Consider the following 22,981-nt stretch of genomic DNA (forward strand, 5'->3'; position numbering starts at 1 on the left):
AAAGTAAATCGTGCAAAGTTTAAAATAAAAATTTCAATCAACTCGCTGCCTGTGCTTGTTGCGCTGAATTGGAATTATCTTGGCTAAACCTTAGCTGTTTTGATTCTTAATTTCATATTATTAATCTAAAAATTAAGGCTTTAACAGGTAATACAATTTTTTAAACTAGTCCGGCGCATCCACCATTTTTGCAATTCTAATATTTTATTAAAATTCCTAGAAAATTCGTCGGTTTATAATGTAAAGTAATATTTTAAAGATTAGGACGAAGTTCTGGTTGCCTATATTCCACGTTAATCATAAATTCTAGGGAATTTAGATTTATCCCAATGTCAGTTGAATGTCAGTTTTGTCACATTTTCGTTTATTATTTATCTCGTTTACTGTCTTTATAAGTAGTGCCCTGTTCCAGAATTGTTGTTGGGATGTTGATTGTTTAAAAATTGTTGTATTTAAAAAATCGTGACATTTGAGTAAGTGCCTCTTAAAGTTAGAAATATGGTTATTTAAAATAGATGCATATATTTTTTATTTGTAAACAGAGTGTTGTATATTTTGCTATTTTTACCACGTATTTATTTATGTAATAAAAATTCTAAGTGGTCAAAAGTCATCTGTATGCATCTTGATTAAAAATAAAAAAAAATAGGATTGCTGTTTCTCATGATGTAATCTCTAGAGTGGCTTAATGCAAATATTTGTTTATTGATATTTGAATTGCGAAGTGTTTGTTGTGGTTAATAAATGTAGTTTATATAATGTCTGGGAAATAACGCCTTTAATTTATTGTTCAGACAGGTTATTACTTGTACATATCAATAATTTATTGTTTATGTTAAGTGGTTTGTGTGCAACACGTGTATTTGTATATTGGTCGTTTTAAAACCTCTTTCTTGTAGTGATGTGAGTTTTAAGAAAATATGGAACTAGATTCCCAAAGCCTAGATTCCGATGAAGGAGTTGAATTATCAGGAAAGGGTAAGTTGTTTTTGCAGGTCATTGCCTGGCGCCCCTATTGTTGTTGTTAACTTTCTTATTGCACTTGTTACTCAATCAAGTTAAGAGTACCACTATTATTTAGGAGTAAAAATTTAGTACCCTTGAAGCCACGTGTGTATATTGTAAAATTAAAAAAGTAATCTGACTTGTTTTAACAGGGTCGCCATGTGTTTCATTTCAATAAAATGATCATTAAATGTTCGTATTGACCCATTTCCCGCGCTGAAAAATGAGATTTTCAGACTGTTGTATTTTTATTACTGTGCTGATTAGAATCGCAATAAAAATAAAAATACACTACGCGTATTCTTATGACCATGGCCATATTATGTCACTCCACAAACGAATGGTTATTGTCTGATTATGTAAATTATCAATTAATTGCAGTCTGCTAATAATCTTTATAAATATTTACACCATTTTTTAACAGAACATGAAGAACTCTATTCCGGAGATTTTCCCTACCCGGAAGAAACTGAATCCACAGTTCTCGAAGCAAAAGTAGTTTACTTACTTTTACCAAAGAATGTCCCGGTTTCACGCGCTTCAAGGCTACAATGGTTGCTAGATCATTTAAATACAATAATCACAGTTCCTGTCCTTCAAAAATGGGTAAACAAGAAAATTGAAATGTTGGAAAAATACGCATTTTTACAGTCGAACCTCGGCGACTTGGTCTAGAGAGTTGATTAGAAACCGCGCTCCATTCCAAGACCCAGTTTCCGTGGCTCGACCGGTGACCTAGGAGCCAGACGAATATCATTATCAAAATATCGTGCGATTCACTAAATTTTCCAGTTGGTTTAAAAAAATGCATGTCGTAACTAAAACCATCGCAGCAGTTTTGAGGCATGAAAACTAAATATTTGCGAGATTTGACAAGTTTTCGGACAATAACTCGACATACGTGGATCACATGTTACTTTGCAGATGCTATGGGTTTTCCTAGTTTTCAAATTGTCTGGCTCTTGGACTCGTGGAGAATTTTCAGTGTGCAAGCAAACTTGTTTTCAGAATGTCTCTTCAACGGTTATAGAAGTCGTGTCGGCGATAGCAAGAGAACAACACATGTCAAAGTGCAACCGTTTTTTGATAAACTGCCGCACTGAGGTTATCTTTCTTGCCCACACCTATCGATTTGTTTATTGCCTAGATATGAGTCCCTCATTAGCCATTATTGATATTCAAAAGGGCGAAATTTTATTCGATGAGGTAATGAACTCTTTCAAAGCGAGTGTGGAAGGACTAACCCGACAGGTTACTATAACTATAAAATCTCCACTTTTCTCATGGTGATGTTACAGTTTACGATCCCAGGAAATTCTTTAGTTTTTCAACCCGACTTATATCTAACCGTGATGGTAAACACCCCATTTTTTATGAGTCCAGCGCAACAAGTTCTAGTCAAAGGTGTCCAAATAACTTTGAACAACTTACAGGAAATAATTTCTTTTGTACAAAGTCAATTCCATTTGCTTGAACGGAAACTGTCCGACGTAACTGCCATGGTCCATGACCAAAACGAGTGTCAAAAAGTATAGTAAAAGTGGTACAATGAAACCAGCATAATTATAATTTTTTAGATGCAATACGAAGCAATCGTGGGTAGTTTATTCGATCTTCCTGAAAACGAAAAACTTAGTTCTAAGGTACCAATGGTCTCGCCTGATGCGAACTTTGTAAACATGCTGCGATATTCCATGTTGGCCATATCACTTCTTCCAGAGAATAGCATAAGTCGTACGTTTAAAAAACACGTTTCTACAACAATACATAAACGTGATTTTCAGATATTCTAGTCGTAACCGATGGCGTTGTAGCTATGCCTGATTCCAACGTAATGGAAACTCTCCTTCTTCAGCTGCACTACGACAGCATTGCTGTTAGTTTTATCAAAGTCGGTTCTTCATTTCATCCGCATTCAAGTGCAGGATATGTTTCCTACACCGATTTGCTTAATTTTCTTTCCTATTCTACTATGGGTACCTGCTTGGAAAGTCTGCCTGATATTGTAAGTCACCATAATAATAATATTCAGAGCTAAATTTTTATTACCAGAAACACGAACCGTCCATGCCGATGAACATATACCATGAACTGTTTCTACTGTGGTCTTTCCACAGCGCCGAAAGATGCGACTATCGAAAAATTCACGATACCACCAAATGGAGGTTTGTTTTGATTATATCGTCGTAACTTCCTAAAACTGTTTTTTAGATACGATAGTTTCTATAGTCATAAAACGCCAAATTTGCTAACAAAACGACAGACTGACGAAAATACTAGTGCTTCCATTTTGTTACTACTCTCCCGGCGAATGAGAGACGGTTTCGCAGTTGATGTAATTCTAACTGTTTTCATTGTTGTTATAATTACACCAAATTTTTAGAGCATCAACTACATCAACGGTGTTATCGAAGTACAGTTGAGCTTACAGTGGAAATCTCTGATTTACATAATATACAAAGTATCATCACAATGGCCTGTTGTCAAAAATAACACCCATCTTGAAGTTTTTATTTCGGCTCCATATGAATTTCTCCACGACATTACTTGCCTGATAAAAAAAGACTCGAAGTCGCTATATCGACAAGCTATAATCGAGCGATTTTGGATGCGTTTGTCGCAGCTCTCATCTGCGGATTTATCGTTCGCACAACAACTCAGCGCTTTTCAGAACTCTAATTTGTGGTATACACTACCAGAAAGTGTCCGCAGTGGAATTCCGGTGTTTAATTTAAACGCACCGTGTCCCGACACTAACAACCTGCTTTTATCACCGAGGTACGTTTGAATTTCCAAATGATATTTCAGTACGAGTTGAATTGTAGTAGCACCACGTGTCCGAAATTCGTGAATGCTTGGCAGGGAATTTGTAAAATGGAAGCCAGTAATTGGAGGAAGTGGTTTCATACCCACAAAATTTCCCTTATTTTGAAGCATGACAATCCGTTGCCGAAACATCTCCATTTGCCGAATTCTTCGCAACGTTATCAAGTACGGTACTACTTCGGTACGACTTCAGTTAACATGATTTTTTTAGATGGTTCAGTGCAGACAGGCAGCCACTGCCTTATATGGAAAGTTATCGGAATGGGCTTCTTTCGTTTTAATCGACAACCACACGTACTTAAAACACTTGCACAAAGAGCAGAATAAACCACCAACTTGGTTCTGTATCATCCGTATAAGTTCAAAACCTCCCTGTGTCGTTCTAAATCTCGGTTTCGTCACTAACACGCCAGGTTCCGTCAGGCACGAAACCTGCGAATTTTTGAAGAAGGAATTGGCGGCGTTATCCTACATGCCAAGTCCTGCGAAGTCCAAAGAAAATGTTTGTTGCGTGTTACTGCAAAAACCATTGGAAAAAATCCTCATCCGGTAAGATAACGATGATTTGAATTTTTTTTTAACTGGTTATAACAGGTATGAGCGCCTGCCCAGTGATTTTAACACAGTGATATTTCCTGATGGTACTCAGCCTCCTTTGAAAAGAATGAACGTTCCTTCGCCCTTGACTGGGTCTTTGTTTACTACTTTATCCCGCTATTTATACCACAAACGCTGGATTTGGAGTGCTGCTCATAATTCGAATCCGAGACTGCTAGATAATGCCTTGTCACGGATTTTAACGACTTTAACAAGAATGAGACTGAGGGAAGGTTTTAGTTTTGCGCACTCTTCCTCAGGGATCATCACCATGGTTTTGGAGTTACGCATGGAACCATCTGTGAGTTGTATTGTGCAGTATGTTCTTTTCCCACCGCATAGAGCATGGTTTGGAGAAGAACTATACAGCGGTTCCGAGGAGGATAATGAGTTGGAAACTGAGTACGAATCGGAACTACAACTCGTGACTGAAGTTTGGATCGAACCGCAGCACGGAACTGTTCAAACCGGCAATAACACAAGAATAAGTTACATGAATGATAAACATTACTACGAACTCGCGGATGTGATCAGTCAGATTGATTTAAACTGCATTAACTCTTTACTAACCATGGAACACTTGAGTCTAATGTGCCAAGAAAGAAACCGATCGTTTAGTATAGACACGAGCATCACATTTAGTCGGCAAAATTCTACCAACATTAAAAGTATCATCCGGAAAAACAGTAAAAATAATTTGATCGATTTCCCTACGGAGACTGAGTAAGTTTAAATGTGACTCAACTCCACGTTCATTTAACTTCTTTTAGCACTGAATGGTACCCAATCACGAGTCCTCGCATTGAACACATTCCATTTAAGTTTAACCCGATTAATATTCTTCCGTTGTGCCACCAAACCGAAATGTTATTTTCAATGTTCATCGAACGAAAGGATAAAAGTTTGAAAGGCTACGAATCCGACAAGTCTAACAAACTTCTTTTGGATAATATCCAAGAGTATTTAACATTGCTCCACGACCAAGAGATCTCCCTCACCAAAGAAGAGTCGGACCGGTTTACCCGACAAGTGATAGCAAGACACAAGAATGTATATCCGTTCCATTGTCCCATTTCGGAACACCGAGGTTCGCCCAAAATAAAATTTTAACAAAAGTTTCACTGTTATTTTCAGGTAACAACCTCTTGGACGATTTCCCGAATTCCCAGTGGAGATGTTTTATCAAAGGCATATCAGTGACACATGTCATTCTGACTTTTATTCCTTCATCTTTGAGTGACCTCAAAGGTCTCGTTCATAGTGATATGACCAACATTCCAAGTTTGAGCGAAAGTAAAGAAAGCATCGAAAGGACGTCATCTCGCGGCAGTAATTACAGTGATGTCCCGATAAACGTTACGAATTCGTTGACTTTACCCATTTATGTTTATGACTGTCCTTTGGCTCTGTTGGTGAGCGCTTACGTTTGCAATCCCGAAGAATCAAAAATGACGAAAGACATCTATGAAGATCATCGATTTAAAAGCACCGATTTCATACAAGACGAGTATATAAAGTAAGGGTTTGATGTAGTGACGAGTTTTTCTAACCGTGTCTTCAGGTTGAAGGCCGAGGAGCCCTCTAGCAACAATTCCGATAAAAACGAGGACTATGACATCCCCGATGACAAAGACATAAGCAGTCTCCGCCACCATTGCAAGACGTTGGTGTTGGTACATTCCAAGTGTTTCACGATTTCTCTCTTCGTAGCTCTTCACGGCGATATTTACATCCATTGCATGGATGTTCAATCTGCCGTGGATCAATGCGAGGAAAGCATCACCGAAATTGATATCACGGATTATATTTTGGTGAGTTTTTTTGTTGTTAGGACAGCGTGATAACGAGTTTCATGCAGACTATCTGTGGTCATACCAAACACTTAAAAGACGACAATATTGTGGTTCAACATCTCCGTCAAGCGGCTCCATGTAACGAGCTCAAGTCTTTGCACTGCTTGATTAAAGATAAATTTTTCAAAATGGTAAACGTGGCGTTTATTCCCATCCCAACCAATCCAGAGTATTACTTCTGTCGTTATTTCAACGCTAATAAAACGGAGAGTAGTAAACTTCATAATAATAATAACATCAGTGACGAAGACATATCAAATCCACCGTCGGAACGCGAGTTTAATGTCCACGATGGGTTCAACATTTTACAACGCCTGGAAAGTGGAGTCAGCGATTCGGTTACTGGAGACACTTGCCCCCTCTTTTTACACTTAGTTTGTACCCTCCGACACAACGGGCAAGTTTTTAATACTCCCTTAAGACTCCTCCCGACGTGTCTCGGTAAGTCATCGCGTTCCTACTTCTTAAACTGATTGAGATTTGAAGGTGAACTCACGGAGAATATTGATACAACGCAGTTAATCGATAAGAAGAAAATCCAAGTGACTTTGGACATTTTCTGTTTGACTTTACCTGCGGAAGTTCAGAACGTCATAACTGAGTATTCCGCGCAAGGACTACGAACAACATCTTTTAGCTCCGATGGTTTCCAGCCGAGTATAGCTAGCACCACGTCAGAAAACAGCGCCATGGGAGAGTAAGTAGTTTATATTTTTTTTCAATTGTAGTAACACTGTATGTAGAGTACCGGAACCGCTATTGGGGCTTCCTGAAAATCAAAGAAACGCCATCGTGCTTTTGCGAGATGAGGTATGTCGTTTTCACGGTAAAACAAAACTGAGTGACGTTTCCAGATAAAATGGTTGTTGAAAGATGAGATAGCTGCAGCGTTGTTAGACATCGACGCTGTGACTTTTAACACATTGGACTACGTGATGAAACACGTTGCAGAAAGCAAAGCGCGTTCTTCCTGCATCATGGATGTAATCAACTTGAACTTTGTTTTCGGCTCGACTCAAAGTCACGGGAAGTTCATAGAAGAGTTCATCAAGATGAAAATCCCTAACTACAAGTTGGTACAAGAAGACGAGTTGTACTATCTTGCCAAAGACCCAGATATTAGAGACGATGGGTTTGACTACATGAAATACCACGACCACGTTATGGATATTGACACTATTTATACCAGAGATGGTGACGATCTTGCGTCACAACCCAGCGACATGTCGAGTATTAGTGGCAGTGTTTTAGGCACTGACGGAACAGGTAAACGTGGTGGGTAAAAATCACAAAAACTAATTGGAGTTGTTAGGTTACGACGAAGATGTTAGTAATGACGATGACGACTATGAGTGGCTCCACACTCTCAATATGAAAAGAGAGAATTTGTCGAATTTTTGGCTCATCACGAAAGTCGAGCAGGAGACGGTCACAATTTACTTTCATTGCAGGTTTGTTAACTATCACACGTCCATCATTCACTCTTTGTTAGGTTTCTAGAGTTAATGAGCAGTCACGTTAGCGGCTACCTCGAAGTTCAAAGAATCCTAAGCGACGAAATTCGAGAACTATGCAAAAGAGTGAACCAATCTCTACTTCTCCAATCTTTATATGAAACTCGCACCTGTGACCCACTTCTAGAGCCTGACGACGACTGTAAAGATTGGCATGGGAGCGTTGCGTCCTCAATATCCAGAAACTCGTCGTATCTACGATTGAAGAGCATGGATGGTTAGTTCTTTCGCGGTCTCGACATTCCCCCTCACGTTGTTTTACAGAAACTAGCGATGAGACCGAGTTAATGACAACATCAGTCACACTCTCAGAAGCGTCTTTGAATTTCAAACCGGGATATTTCAAGTGTCCCGTTGTTTGGCAAACTCATTTCGTTCTCCATCCGCGACTGAAAACGGGACCTGGGAAATCTGGTTTATCCAGAGGGATTCTAGCCCTGAAGAACATTCTGGAGAAGTTTTCGGTGTCGAACCGGAATAATATGTTCGTTTACAGAGATAACTGCTCTAATGTGTTCTATTTACGGTAAAAATAACAGAGTTGTGAGTTTTAATAATGGACCATTGTAGATTACATGAGAATGTGCAAAATGCTGGGAGTAAAGGCGCCGCGTTGCGCCCCCTTGAATACGAAAACGCGATAGTTTCCAGAAGCCCTTCGATAGCGTCATTACCGCTAGGACACAGTAAAAGTCATCTTCAGTACGAGCAGAGTCTATCGTCAGTTATATCGGTACTAGATAATAATCCCTCAAAGTCTTATTTACGAGAAATTTCAGGACGATATTAGACCCAGAGTTCGTTCCTTTGGCGAAAAAGAAAGTAAAGACGGCCCTAATGAAGACACTTTAATCCTAAAAGTTCACGGAATCACTGAAGCAGGCCATGATGTACAGTGCGAGCTCGTCCAAGTTTTACAAAACAGACTAGATGACGCCGTTCTTGAGTTTCTTTCGATTATGTTGGCCAGAAACGCAATGTGTCCGCTAACACCGGAAGACGTCCAGTTTATACAAAAGCCATTCAGGTTACCGGAAGTTGTGATAAAAGTAAGTTTGGTTGTTGAAAGCAACCATTTTAACAAATGTTTTTAGTTGACAATGCAAGACTTCGTACTGCTGTGGATGGACTCGTTCATCCACTATTTGAAGCAGAATTTGTTGCAGTTTTTGAATGTTCCCAAATATACTGATAATAACAGATCGCATTATCATTTCAAAGTAAGGTGGAAAAAAATGTTTACTCATCCAATTGCTTGTTTAATTTTAGGACTACTCAGAGCCAGAGCAAGTGGTTAGGAATAGTGACAGCAACATTTTTGTCTACAATCAAAGTCAGAATCCTTCGTCAGGCAATAGAGGCATTGCCTGTATTGCGCTAGGAGTTGTACACACAACTGACGAAAAACTCTTGGATATTCCATCTCAGTTCGATCTTTTTGACACGAAATCTTTTCAGAACGCGGTGTCATCGAAAATTATTGACACTGATGGTAAGATTGCCCAACAACCATAAAAAACCCAAACTATTTTGGTTTCTTTTAGGCGAATTGCCTCCGGTTTACCTCGAGTTCCGCCTGTGGAAACAAGGTCGCGTGAACATCGACAATTTATCGGTGAAACTGCGAAGTGCTATAAGCCAAGCGACGTGGGACGTTGTTATGGAGTACCTCATCCTAACAGCGCCATTATGTGAAGAAACAAAACACAAAGACCTTCCATTGATCCCAATCAATGTTAACACTTTAAACCAGACGAAGGAAATCGAGTTTAACTGCGTTCCTGACGTTGGAAATAAAACCAACATTAAAGTCAACAGCAGGCGTAAGCTGGAAACTTTATTTTCCCACAGAAAACGAGTGCGTCGAGTGAATCCTCCGACAGGTAAAGCCACAAGATCCATAACTTTTGATGACTGTGAGCGCGACAAAGAGCTTTATTTTGCGAAAATGTCAAACGCCAAGCCTTTAACGAAGTTGAATTCTTTTGAAAGTGGAGACGATGGAGTTTTGTGTAAAAATTACTCTCAATATCTCCCAGAGTGGTTGGAGTTTGGATCAACCCTTATGGCACCCTCTGTCAGAAAACAGAAGATTAACTTGACAAGTTGTCACTTACCCGGGACTACAATCAAAGAACTACTAAATATAGTTCAAGACACCCCAAAAGCGTTCCGAGCGATACCTTTGCATGCTTTGTTTGGGGGCGACGAGGAGGTTTTTGTACCCCACGCCCAAAAAAAGTTTGTCGACAAATGCGTGATCATTTCCCGGAATTTTGACAACTGGAAAGCATCCACTGCATTTAGGGGTACCTTAGACTATCCAGATTTTATGAGTCCACATTCCTTAAAACATACACAGAAGTTCGTACCGACCACTATTAACAACAAGTTTATTCCCAGACAGAAGATTTTATGGATACTCGTTCAGAGTGATTCTGTAAGAGGCGTGGGATGTGTTACAAAAACTACATTTTTTTTTAGATCCTCATCTATACGTACAATTGGGTGCGAGACAACATAGAGAAGTTAATAACTAATTGCACAAAGCTGGGACAGTGGTTGAGCATGCGGTCATGTTTTCTAAACTCGGTAACGGCTCAAAAGTTGGGGTTGTTCCATAACCAAGCGCTAATTCAGAAGAGTTTTGTGAGTATTACTACTAGCAGGGCCCCTTCAAAACACAACTCTTTTTTAAGTATTTAAAAAAGTAACATTTTTAACGATTTTACTCTGTTGTAAGCCACCAAATTTTAAGGATTCGCCCCTATTTTTAGGATATATAAAACTTGATTTCAGCTAAAAATATCACCTTCGGAAAAACCGTTAAAATTTTAAGAATTCTACCGTTTTAAACGTATATTTAAAAAGCAAAATGCTCTGTTTTCAAAGTTATATTTAAAAAGTAACATTTTCAAAGGTTTTGGCCTGTTTTAAGGTATATTTAAAAAAAGTTGAAATTTTTCTTTGGCACAGGAAGCACCAGTTCACTTTGTGGACGCTCATGAAGCTGTGCTGAATTTCAAGCCATTCCAGTAATGCAACAACCCAGAGACAAAGAAAAAAAATGATAAATAACCGATGATAAAAAAATACTGATAAATAATAAAAATTGTCGCAGACAGAAGTCTGCTTCAGCTATATTCATCTCATAAGCCAAAGGTAAATTTTAACTGTTTAAAAAACTACCTTAAAACAATCCTTTAAAATTTGGATTTTTTTTAAAAAGGTGGCTTAAAAACGGTAAAATCTTTACAAAAGTGTTGCGTTCTGAAGGGGCGCTCCTAGTAGAAATATTTAACAAAAGTCACGTTTTTTGTAGTCTACGTCCAACAATCCGTACACTTGCGTCATCGGCTCTACAGTCTCCATGACTGATTTCCCACGCGACGACAACCGGAAAGCCTTAACAAGTTCCTCGAACTTGCCGAGCGTTTTGGACGCTTTCAGAGACTCATTCCACACTTTGAAATACAACACCAATGACCCCGTTGGGGTGTTCTCAATAGAGATGCAGGAAATGAAATTGAGCGAGAAAAAATCACGAGGTAAGAAAAACTGCCGCGTTTCCCAACTCATGATATATTTCAGACGAAATGAAAAAACTCCACTCGATGTACCAATCACGGACGAGCACAACCACAGTCCCGCAAATTTTCTTATTGATGCAAAACTCGCGGATTATTCATTATTGCCACACACCTTTGCTATTCCTTTCCGAGTGGCGCTTAAAATCAGCAGCCACCAGAGATCACTCGTTATGTTCTCCGACGCACAGGACGCAGAAAAACGCTCTGGAGAAAGACTCCTGGCACACTGAGTTGTGCTATGGGTTTTTCTGCGAATATCGTCGATATTTACAGACGTTGGGTTTTATGCCACTGCAGATTGATAATTCCGATAAGAAACAAGGGTTTGTTTTTACAGTATTATGAAACAAACTCTTATATAAGGTTGATTTTAGAATATGGGCGCGGGATAACTCCTCTTACAACTTCGTTTTTTATATTCAGAAAACTATAATGGGCGGTATTTTAATTTTCACCGTTGAATTTAACGAGCCGTTTTTTACCACAAAGTTGCACGCGATTGAATGCAACAGATTACAAACGATTACATCGAGGGCTTCCATTAATAGGGTAATAAAAATTGTTATTTGTTAACTTAAGAAGAAAAGTTGACTTCCGAAATTATTACTTGATTTTTTCTACGCCCTTAATAATTGACCACATTATTGCAAGGCACACATTTTGACAAGGGCGTAGAAAACAAAAATACGCATTAAAATGACTTCGCGTTTTCAGTTTACGCTGTGTTTTTTGGATGAGTGCGACCGAGTGAAGATATTAATGCATCTGCATTCATTTACCTACGACTATCATTTGCGGTGTATTTACAACTACATTTCTAACAGTCCTGGGGTGAACAAAGTCAGTGATAGATACAGCGTCATTAAGTTTTTCGATGATTTCATGAAGTACTACAACAAGGCGCCCAATTTTGCCCGCAACTTAATCCACGCTGGTAGAGTTTTAACTTTCATTCAAATTACAAGAAGTATATTCTTTAATTTAAAGATACAATTACGATCAAGAACTTGGTTACTGAAGGTAAGCAACTGTACGACTATCTCTTGACCAATGTGGATCAGTACGACTTCAAAATCTTGGAAATGGACAAAGGAGATGACCAGTTAGAGTACATTTTAGTACAAGTGACCAGTAACCCGCAAGTGTCTTATAAAGACTCTCAAGACCGCGAGCACACTGACGATTTTGAAATAACTTTGATTGTTTATAACTTGTGTGCGCCGTATGATCCCACTGACAAGGTACTCCATCTTAAATATTACCTAATTTTGACATCGAAAAGGTAAATAATGTAAAATCCCAGCCTTGCTTGACAACAATTTTCAGGGAAATCTATCCTAAATCGGAAATTGAACCGAAATTAGGCAAATTCCGAACCGTATCGTCTACAGCTCGGAGTTTATCAGCTTTGGAAAAAAACAACGATTTAGAGAGTAGTATTACCAAACCGGAAGATGAAGAAGAAGATTTATCTGATTCAGATGAGCATATAATGTTTGGCTCTGAAAGCCGCAGTGAAAAGTCTGAAGAACGCGTAACGCAAGGCGCTCCTGTGGAAATTTCGCAAGAGTCTGTTAATTATTTAGGGTACTACTCCTCGCACGAGCAACTCATGCAACAAATGATGTTGGATAAAGCGCATACAACGCAGAAGCATATTAAAGAAATGGTTGCCAAAGGTGAGTACACGATCACATGTCCAAAATTTTAAAATTTCCATCGTATAAAGTAAATATGTTTGAAATTGGTTCTTACCGGCGCATTTGATGAAAATTGCACTCCATGTGGAACTCGTACTAAATAATACACAACTTTTATATCACAGAACAATTATTTTATACACAACAAATTTTATGTCAAAACGTACGATGTCAATTCTGGATCTGTAAAGATGTCAACTTTGCCATCTTGAAATTACCAAATTAATATAGTACGACCTCAGTTTAACGCAGTACTCGGAACAGGATAAGAGAGATTTTAATAATTAGCAAGTGTTACTTTTCCCGGAAATTTTGTTGGCAAACCGGAAGAAAATACAAGTTGGCCTCATTGCAGTTAATGTGGGTTCTACTGTATTTCAAAATTGCAAATTTCAATAAAAAAAATAACTGCGAAACTGAAAAAATACAAATCTGGTAAAGTTGCACCGACCAAAACCCCATTATGGTATGTTGCAGGAATGATTCATTGCCGGACCCATTTGCTATGGAACAAGCTTGTGTCTCCCCAAGACACGACCTCTTTAAACTACGACGAATTCATCGAACTGAAAGGGTTGGCAAAATTGGAGCATTTATGTGACGTCCATCCGAATTTAGGGCCTCTTTTAAATCAGCCATTGAGTTGGTATCAAGGACTTGCTAAATTATTGTTGGTGAAATACAGCGAACAGAACCGAACTTTTTTATCTATTGACGGCAGTATACAGCATTATGTAATTCTGCATCCTCGTTACGTGGGGGCTTTTATGCTCCTTTCGATCGATTTACACACAGCTCGCGGGGTGAGTTTTTACCGAAGTTTGGGTGTTTGTTAAAATGTTTTTTTTAGGACTTATATGCTGTGTACCGAGATCCCCACAAGCAAGAAGATCCAGAGCTGTGTTTAGCTTATAGAAAGACTTTATTGGATGGTTTTATCAATTGTATTTGTTTTTATTTGTGGTATGGAATGATCTAGTGATTTTACGACTGTCCACGGGTATCGAAAACGTTTTCCATACTTTACCATGTGATATTTTATGAAATTACTTTTATTTTTATAGTGTTGGATTGATTATTAAGTGCAAACTATTTTAAGACTTTTTTGTTAATGTTTTCATTGTTTAAGTTTCATAGTGAATAGCCACATAACGCTCAGTATACTGTGATAATATTGTACAAGTTCGTTTAGTGCCTAAAATTTTCTATAAATCAAAATCATGCATCTTTTCTTGCCATTCATTCACGTATACTGTGAATTAAACACATGTGCCATGTTTGTAACGATTGATACAATAAAATGTACAGAAATGTGTGTAGGTCTGTAATAACAATACCCAACCTAAGGTAAAAAAATATATTTACGAACTTATTAAACAAAATACATAATAAAATTATGTACACATGCTTTTTAATACATTGACAGATATGGCAGTGGATATGAACAGTAACTGCACGCGAGAAGGTCTCCAAAAAAATAAAACAAGTTTTACATCAAACATATTTATGCGTTTACTGCGATTTATAAACATGTATACTAAATAGGGATCTATGGTTATTGCAGGTAAGTTAGTCTAATTGCATTTTACATGGCTAAAGGTACGCGCTACTTTTGAGATGCCCAAAATTAATTTCTATCAGTCTGGGATTAAATCAATATAAGAATAATTATACCCAAGTATTAAGTAATGTAAATAATATCAAATAATGGATGGATAACTAAGGAAGGTTGTATCTCACAATTTCACTAACATCCCATTAATTCACACTACTTAAACCTTCAATTTGTCAAATACAACTCAAGTTAAACAATTGTGCATAAAAACTGACTAGTTCAAACAATAAACCAGCAATACTATTTAGACACCACTTGTGGTTTGTGGTTGGTTTCCTTGAAACCAAACTGTTTCTTTGTACAAAAACCATAGATCAGCCGCCCAAAGAAAGAAATTTAAAAATCCAAAAATCTGGAAGGATGAGAATTAGGTGCTTCAATAACAAAACTGTTCAACTTACCACAGATATGTTTAAGGTTGAGAAGTTACTTGAGGTAAATACGCATTTACAATCTTTAACAGAGGGTTCTGTCACACTTTTTAAACCTGAAAGACCATTAGCCCAAGCAGCACTGCTTGAAAGCCACAAGACTCCAAAAATAACAGTTACAACAAAGTCCTAAAATTAACAGTCAACTCAGGGATGAAAAAAAAAATTACTTACAATCATAGGGATTTGGTTATTGCTTTTATACATTTCATCAAACTTCAGATATACGGCTGAGATTGCAAGGGAGTACAACATTGCTAGGACTCCTGTAGCTACAAAGTACTTGGCATCTGAAGAATAGTCCCCTATAATTGAAATGGGATTTGCGCATCCTGACACATTCAGATCTGGATAAAACAGTTGGAATGGATAGTCAAATTCTTTCTTTTCAGATTGTTTTCCTCCGCAGTTGATAGACACATAGCCGCTGTACCCCGCAATTGTGGCAAAAGCACAAATGGAAAAGATCTGAAAATGGATACTAAATTAACCTTCCTATTGATTTTTTGTACCACATTCTAATTAGAACAGTTGTAAATTGCACATATTTCTTGACTCATACAAAGAAAAAGCAAGTCAGAACAAGTACTTATCAAAAATTACAATTTAGATAAGAAATACTTACAAAATGCAGCACTCTCATGACCCCCCGGGGCTCCCGGAACGCAGACAAATTAAAATCCATTTTGCACTTATACTTTCAATCGAATGAAGAGAGTTTCAGACGAAGACCGTAACAATAATAAACAGATTTTTAATAAATAAACGGGACGATGCCGCTCCCTGTCAATATTTATGCAATCGAATGTCACACCACACGCTGTTGATCTTGCGTTGCCAATCTTTAAAAAAAAACCCTAGACGTTGTCGCATTTATACAAGATACCCCAAAAAAAGGTAAATCCTCGCAATAATACAACACAAAACCTTTTATTTTTGTGCGATTAAACAAACGGCTTGTTTTTGGATCAATTTTAGACAATAAAACGAAAATTTGGTTCGAATTTTGAATCTTCGCGCGAAGTGTCAGAAGTCAGTGGCGTAGGCCTGGTGGTTTTGTTATTATTTTTTGTCACGGAAAAACGCCCATGGCATTTATTGCGTTTGTTTTTGTGGGAATTCTTTGAGGATTTACTTCGGCTCTTTGGCTCGTGCCACCGCCAAAATTGCTCCGTTTAGGGGTTCTCCGTCGCCGCAAGTTGGGCGCACGCACGTTCCGCCCATGACTCGAATCTTTCCGGAATATTCTAGAGTATTCGCGAATTAGAAATGTATAACCTTTAAATATAAGTAGCTCCAAGTGCAACTCGCAGTTCATTTGGCTGTCGGGTGTCGTGCGTAAGACTGTCATTCGTTCTAGTGTTGTTAAGTGGTCAAAATGGGTAAAGATTATTACAAAATTCTTGGACTAAGTAAGGGTGCCAGTGATGATGACATCAAGAAGGCCTATAGAAAACTCGCCCTAAAGTACCACCCCGATAAGAACAAGGCTGCAGGAGCCGAAGAAAAATTCAAAGAAGTGGCAGAAGCCTACGAAGTCCTCTCTGACAAAAAGAAACGGGACGTCTATGACAACTACGGAGAAGAAGGACTAAAGGGAGGAACTTCAGGAAGCACTGGCTTCGGAAATTCCGGCTTTAGCTACACCTACCATGGAGACCCTCGTGCAACTTTCGCACAATTCTTTGGTAATGCAAGTCCGTTCCAAGCCTTCTTCAGCAGCACCAACAGCATGTTTGGTTTCCCGGACGACGATATGGACGTGGATGATCCTTTTGCATCCCTTGGTGTGGGTCCTACTCGATCCGGTCCAGGAGGTGCTTTCCGTAGTCACTCGTTCAACTTCCATGGAACCCCCAATAGAAGCAAGGATAAAGTGCAGGATCCTCCTATTGAACACGATCTTTATGTTTCATTGGAGGATATAACAAAAGGATGTACTAAAAAGATGAAGATCAGCAGGAAGGTGTTACAACCTGATGGAACTGCCAAAAAGGAGGATAAAGTCTTAACGATCAACGTAAAGCCTGGATGGAAAGCGGGAACGAAAATTACATTCCAGAGAGAAGGCGATCAAGGCAGAAATAAGATACCAGCAGATATTGTTTTTATAATTAGGGATAAACCACATCCTTTGTTCAAACGTGAAGGCAGCGATGTTAGATACACGGCGAAAATCTCACTAAAACAAGTAAGTTTCAAGCTTTTGCATTGGATTAGACTATTTCTGATTGTTTACAGGCATTGTGTGGATGCACTATCGAGGTTCCTACAATGTCTTCCACCAAAATACCTCTTCATTACACATCTGAAGTCATTAAACCAAATACTGTTAGGCGTATTCAAGGGTATGGTCTTCCACTGCCTAAAGAACCATCGCGTCGGGGTGATTTAATAGTCAATTTCGACATTAAATTCCCCGATACGCTTTCACAGCCGGTGAAAGATATACTATATGATACTCTTCCTAATTAACATATTTTTTGAAAAAAGCTCGTGTGTATTGTACGTTTTAGTACAAAAGCGTGAATGGAATATTTTTGTAATAAATGTAAATAATGCTTATTAAAATGTATTATAACTTGTCGCAACAAGTGTGGAAAAGCGGGTCGGAAAAATGTACCAAAGTCCGACTCGCTGAGCTCAAGATCTAATTGTACATAAGAGGTATTATTGTATATAAGTTGTTGCTGTATATTTTTAAACAATCGCCTTGCAAAATTATTTATTTTTTTTAAATTTTAATTTCTTGTTATTGTTGTTCCTAAGTAACGACGCGCTGATCTTAATGAGAACTAATTATTTTGTAACTTGAAGAATAATAAAGAGATTTATTTAAAAATTCCATTTCCTTTTTTGACCAAGGACTACGTAAACAGTTGAAAATGATGCGAGGTTGTACAACGTCAGCGTTGTAAAAAAAGGGATAAAAATTTAGGTTTTCCAAAAATAGAAATAATATTCATCGGGATATATTTCCAGCGTTATCGAATAATTTTAGATTGCACACGAAGCGTTGTTAAAAATGGGTCAAAGACACTATAACTCAAGGTTTATAGTCGATGTGAAAATTCGCAGAAACAAAAATTTTCAATTTTCGCAAGGTGAAAGTGTTATCGCCCGTTGATCGAAAGAAATTGCATTTTGTGGCATTCGCCAGTGCCAAATATCCAAAATGCGTTGGCGTACACCTGCGTATGACGTCAGAAATCATTCTTGGCGCTCTATTTTAGGAGAGATTCCGAGGCCTGGTGAACAACTAGTAGACGAGGACGTTCGAAGTTGACACTCAGCTTCACAAATCCACAAATATTACTTTCTCTTCTACGCCATGTTCAACCAATGTGCATGTTACTTATTACATCTGAGGTGCGATGGCGAGCCGTGACGTCGCCAAACACCAACATTCATCTTCCATAAATAGACGTCAAACAAGGCTTATGACAACATCACCCTGACCTCACACGCAACGAAATGCCAACAAAATATGGTGCATTTATTTCGCCCAAAAAGGACACTCATTCATAAAATCATTTCGTGGATTTATTTCAAACTTGTGCAACTACAATTTCGGTTTTACAGACATTGCTTCGTCGGAAATATTCACTCGCGGGAGGATTTCTTTCCAAAAACCCAAAGACATTCCCGGTAGATCCTCACATGGAACCAGTTGATTGTCATCGCGGGTTTTTTCCATTACTAGAGGCTGTACATTTTCAACATCGTCGGCATTATCGCAGATTATCTTTGATAAGCTTGTCTTCCGTAATTCTTTCAGTTGGTCGAGGGTAAAAACGTGAGGGTTTTCGTACCAAAATCTGTCACCGTATTTCACTCTGAGAAACTGATCGAGGATCAAACACGTCAGTGTTGGTCCCAAAATACTTCCTTTTAAGGGCTTCTCGCTCAGAGCACCGGTGTACAGGTCGATGTCATCCACGTTCCTAAAAAAATGTAAAAACGTATTCTAATATTTCTCTTCAAAATCCACGAATATAGACCCCCGGAGATGCGTCGCAAAATTTTATGTACGGTTATATGTATCAACTTTAAGGTCAGTTATATTGATCTTAAAAAGTGCAGTCAAGGAGGTCTTCAATTTTATTGTTTTTGACGCATTTTCATAACTCAGCGTTCAAAAATACCGCGCTTGGACCGACAAAAAAATCAAGAAACGCAACAGAAAACATCACCGCCGCTGTCTATTCGTAACTTGAGCCTTTTAATTAAATTTCGCTTCGTTGGAATTGTGTTGTTTGCCGCGGCTCGGTTTATATTTTTCATGTTGTTTATTAATCTTCGTTTACCAACAGGCGACCGGAAACGCGTCGTAATGACGTAGTCGAAACTCCCTCGCTATTTTGTACCGTTGAAAATCGTATTGAAAAAAACTTCACCTATAAACATTTCGAATGTTTCGCAGTGAATCATCGTCAATGTCCTCCTGAAGCTGTTTAAACGTAGAGACTCTCCTTAATCCACAATGCTTGCGCCAGCTGTTGTAGCCAACTAATCCATGGTCGCGACCTCGTTGTATGTTTAAAGACACCAAATCCAATCCACACACTTTGGCCTTTTTGGCATGATTGTCCTCAAAAAGGTGTTGTTTGAGCTGTAAAACACCATTTGAGGAAATAGTAACAACAGAGATTTGCATACTTCGTCAGTAAAATAGGGATCGTTTGCTTGGATTGTCGTGTCCATTGCACCTCTCAGAGCACGATCCAGCTCTCCAGGTTGATACAATTTAAACGGGTCAAATAACATCTTATGCAATTGAATAAACTCAGGACTTGACGTATCTTTTGCCAAAAATTTCATCAAACCTGGAATTATAGAGTGGGCGAAACGAAATGCTGCAGAAGCGAAATTATTGGCAATAGAAGCGTCAACGCTCTCGTTATATTTCATGAAGTAGCCCGAAGGCTGTGGGGACAAATCGAAATTGTCCATCAGGGCTGGACCTACAAAACACAATGAACTAACTTTATCGCAATTTCGTAAAAAAAATAACACCTAGCAGTATCGGCAAGAACTCATTATAAGTGATGTGTTGCATTTGCGCCCCTATTATTTTCCGAACTTCTTGGAAAATCTGTTCGTCATCCCAATGATTGTTTATTGCTGCTAATTTTTTCGCGATAAGATTGTGTTGGCGAGCCCAAAGCAAATGCATGCTAGTTAAATGGAGATTTTCATTAGCGCGGGCGTCGCCTTAAATTAAATCGATTGTAATGTAATTTCAAACCACAAGGTCAATAAAAATTGACCCTGAGAGAAATTAAGCATTCACCTGTGAAGAAGCAATACTTCCCCTTTCGATTTTCTTCTTCCCGGTTGCATCCATCGTTCAAATTCTTAGAAACTGGTAATAAAGTTCTGTTATCTTCAGTGTGGTACATTTTTAATTCCCCGCCTTGCATAGTTCGGAGTCGTTTAACAATATCTTCGTCCACGCTGTAGATAACTGAACCGTCGATGAAAGATGTGACTTGGTTCATTTGTTCTCTCGTACCAAGACAACAAGTCGGTGCAGGCGCCGATCGTACAAATTCCATACAAGTTATATTGCAAGAAGAATAAGGATCAAATCGATCTAACTCCACAGGAAAACATTCAGGATGTACTTCGTCGCCACAGCAGGAAATAGTCGTACCGTTGCTTCCATGATTTAAAGCTGTTGCAGTTATGTCATGGTCTAAAAACTGCCCCCAGACAGCTAAAACCACTGAGAATTTATCATCATCTTTACTGTACGGTCTGTGAACTTCTAAGCTCACAGTTCTTGCAGAGGGTAACTGACTGCCATCTTGAGCCATCCGTGGCTTGCTCACCCCTAAAATAACACAATCGGCTTGACCGAAAAATATCACGAGATTTTACCGTCTGCATAATCCGGAGGTAAAGATCTGCGAAAAGGGTGGAAAGCAACCCCAAAATTGAATAGCAAATTGTTGCAACTACCATTGTAACTCCGGTACTTTTGAAATGTATTACAGGTTACTCTACCGTTGCAAAAATCGCTCAGTAATTCATTTTTGTTGCAAATCTGTGGAGTTTTCTCCGTGAAGTTTTTACGTGCAAATTCTCGTAAATAACCTGCATCGGTCAAGTTCTGAGCTTTTTGAGAAGTAGGAAAAACTTTCTGATGCTTGTAACTAGGACTGTTATTAGGCACAGGTTTAACTCGTTTTTCGATGTTTTTTCTTCTAGCTAACGCTTTATTTCCTTCGTCCATCGCCTCTTTCCATTTCGTTTCGTTATAACAGAATCTTTTTTCAATAACTGTATCGTCCAAAGGCCAAGTATTTGCCAGTAGCAACGAGAGAACATCTGTGGAGTTCGTATCTGGATTCTCTCCACCCTTGTTGATGGCATAAGTTATCACCGCCAGAAACCCAATTATTAGAGTCGAACTGTTGAAGTGTAATCAGAAAGAGACATTGTGACAGAAATAACTTACACAAATATAACGCACAAGCAACACTGAAATTGTCTGACTCGTCTTTGACGGTCTTGTAAAATATCCGTATCAAAAACAGTCCGGGGTTGCGTTTTTTCTGATAACAACCTCGTTCTTTCAGTAACGTACGACATTTTAAAACTGAACTTGTATGATTAGTGATTGAAAAGACTGACTGATTTTATTAGAAACTACAACGATATTTGAAACTGAAGCCAATGAAACGTGGCTGAAACCTTATAGTCACCTGTTTAGAAACTGTATCTTGTTTAAACTTACTACTTGCCTTATCTTGGTAATAACACCGATCCAAGAATATAAATGTAATGAAGAGATTGTTTGCAGTACAAATCTCGATAAACCTCTGTTTTTCGTCTGATAACTGCCTAAATTGTTAAGAAGAGAAAGATTCTAATTGGTGTCAAAAAACAACACCTTTTCCACCTTTCACGATAAAAGTTTACCGACCCGTAATTGTTTTTATTTGACTTTTCTTAAAACGATATGTATAATTATAATGGGTATTGTTTTTTTGTGTACAACTGAAAATAACGCCTCTTCAAAAAATCGCATTTACATAACGTTCTATATCTGGGATTAATGTCAAACAAACATTTTTCCTTTACATTACATATATGGCTCGGTGGTCAGCCCCGAATAAAAATCTTAACTGTTACCTTCGTCATCATTGTGAGTATCAGGAGTTTTACAAAAAAAATTTTCATTTATCCTTAACCCAGTTTAAAGATATTTTTCATTCATGTGTAAATGACCTCACTGCTGTCGGTGTTAATTCTACATTCTCGCTGATATATTAAAAGATTAAAAATAAAGTGACAAAATGACAGACGAAAAATATCGTGAACTACTTTAACATAATTTTAAGTATTATCCTGTTTTATTAAAATTTAGGATAAAGCCGAAGGTATGCAACCAATAATACACCGATGCATTTAAGGAGTAGGATAATAGGTAAATCAACGAAGACAATAGTCTTGATAAGTTTTTTTATTACACGCGTAAATGCACGTTTTACACCGATAATGGTAAATATAAACGAGATTTTCTGAGAAATTGTTGTTGCTGAAACGTACTTGTTTAATATCGCCATTGTTTATGGTAGTTTATAAACAATAAAAATTGCGATTGTTGTTCCATTATTTACCTGTCTTTCCGCTATTATGCATTAGCCGCTTTAAGCACCTGTTTTAGTCACCGAAAACGTGCGATCTTTGACGAATGAGATTCCTGTTCTTTCCACTAAGGCAAACGCGGATCGATAGGGCGGACTGTCTGGAGATACTTTTTGCTAAAAGAATTTATTTTAGGGGAGGAAGCAAAGTTTTATTTTAATTTTCACAAGTTACTTATCGAATTGTCATTGTTT

At 38.2% G+C, this 22,981-nt stretch overlaps 4 protein-coding genes across 4 annotated transcripts; 2 read left to right on the plus strand and 2 right to left on the minus strand.

The window, feature by feature from the left end:
• Positions 1–334: 334 nt before the first annotated feature.
• LOC148167191 (KICSTOR complex protein SZT2-like) lies at positions 335–14,400 on the plus strand. The gene is made up of 37 exons (XM_088048352.1): positions 335–473; positions 900–978; positions 1,430–1,611; positions 2,014–2,256; positions 2,304–2,534; positions 2,583–2,739; positions 2,790–3,010; positions 3,058–3,170; positions 3,217–3,340; positions 3,389–3,783; positions 3,831–3,996; positions 4,043–4,380; positions 4,426–5,151; positions 5,199–5,515; positions 5,563–5,944; positions 5,990–6,239; positions 6,287–6,722; positions 6,768–6,978; positions 7,025–7,091; positions 7,136–7,547; positions 7,594–7,732; positions 7,774–8,012; positions 8,060–8,321; positions 8,366–8,528; positions 8,575–8,844; positions 8,890–9,015; positions 9,065–9,287; positions 9,340–10,235; positions 10,280–10,444; positions 11,118–11,343; positions 11,387–11,708; positions 11,760–11,934; positions 12,100–12,319; positions 12,373–12,667; positions 12,712–13,064; positions 13,563–13,888; positions 13,936–14,400. The coding sequence occupies exons 2-37, from the start codon at positions 921–923 to the stop codon at positions 14,062–14,064; spliced, it is 9,558 nt and encodes a 3,185-aa protein (XP_087904478.1). The 5' UTR covers positions 335–473; positions 900–920; the 3' UTR covers positions 14,065–14,400.
• A 28-nt stretch (positions 14,401–14,428) lies between these two features.
• Positions 14,429–15,971, minus strand: LOC148167192 (synaptoporin-like). Its single transcript, XM_088048351.1, has 4 exons — positions 15,757–15,971; positions 15,306–15,599; positions 15,102–15,260; positions 14,429–15,052 (listed from the first exon to the last, which is right to left on the minus strand). The coding sequence occupies exons 1-4, from the start codon at positions 15,814–15,816 to the stop codon at positions 14,945–14,947; spliced, it is 621 nt and encodes a 206-aa protein (XP_087904477.1). The 5' UTR covers positions 15,817–15,971; the 3' UTR covers positions 14,429–14,944.
• A 364-nt stretch (positions 15,972–16,335) lies between these two features.
• Positions 16,336–17,973, plus strand: LOC148167193 (dnaJ protein homolog 1-like). Its single transcript, XM_088047235.1, has 2 exons — positions 16,336–17,322; positions 17,373–17,973. Exons 1-2 carry the CDS (start codon positions 16,510–16,512, stop codon positions 17,604–17,606), a joined length of 1,047 nt encoding a protein of 348 aa, XP_087903361.1. The 5' UTR covers positions 16,336–16,509; the 3' UTR covers positions 17,607–17,973.
• A 679-nt stretch (positions 17,974–18,652) lies between these two features.
• cd (peroxidasin homolog cardinal) lies at positions 18,653–21,789 on the minus strand. Its single transcript, XM_088047420.1, has 7 exons — positions 21,595–21,789; positions 21,015–21,547; positions 20,425–20,967; positions 20,148–20,345; positions 19,791–20,095; positions 19,529–19,743; positions 18,653–19,075 (listed from the first exon to the last, which is right to left on the minus strand). Exons 1-7 carry the CDS (start codon positions 21,726–21,728, stop codon positions 18,694–18,696), a joined length of 2,310 nt encoding a protein of 769 aa, XP_087903546.1. The 5' UTR covers positions 21,729–21,789; the 3' UTR covers positions 18,653–18,693.
• Positions 21,790–22,981: the final 1,192 nt, after the last annotated feature.

This window comes from Gnatocerus cornutus, chromosome 10 (genome assembly GCF_029298725.1).
Source record: "Gnatocerus cornutus isolate USDA-ARS CGAHR chromosome 10, icGnaCorn1.1, whole genome shotgun sequence".
In the NCBI taxonomy this organism is placed as follows: domain Eukaryota; kingdom Metazoa; phylum Arthropoda; class Insecta; order Coleoptera; family Tenebrionidae; genus Gnatocerus; species Gnatocerus cornutus.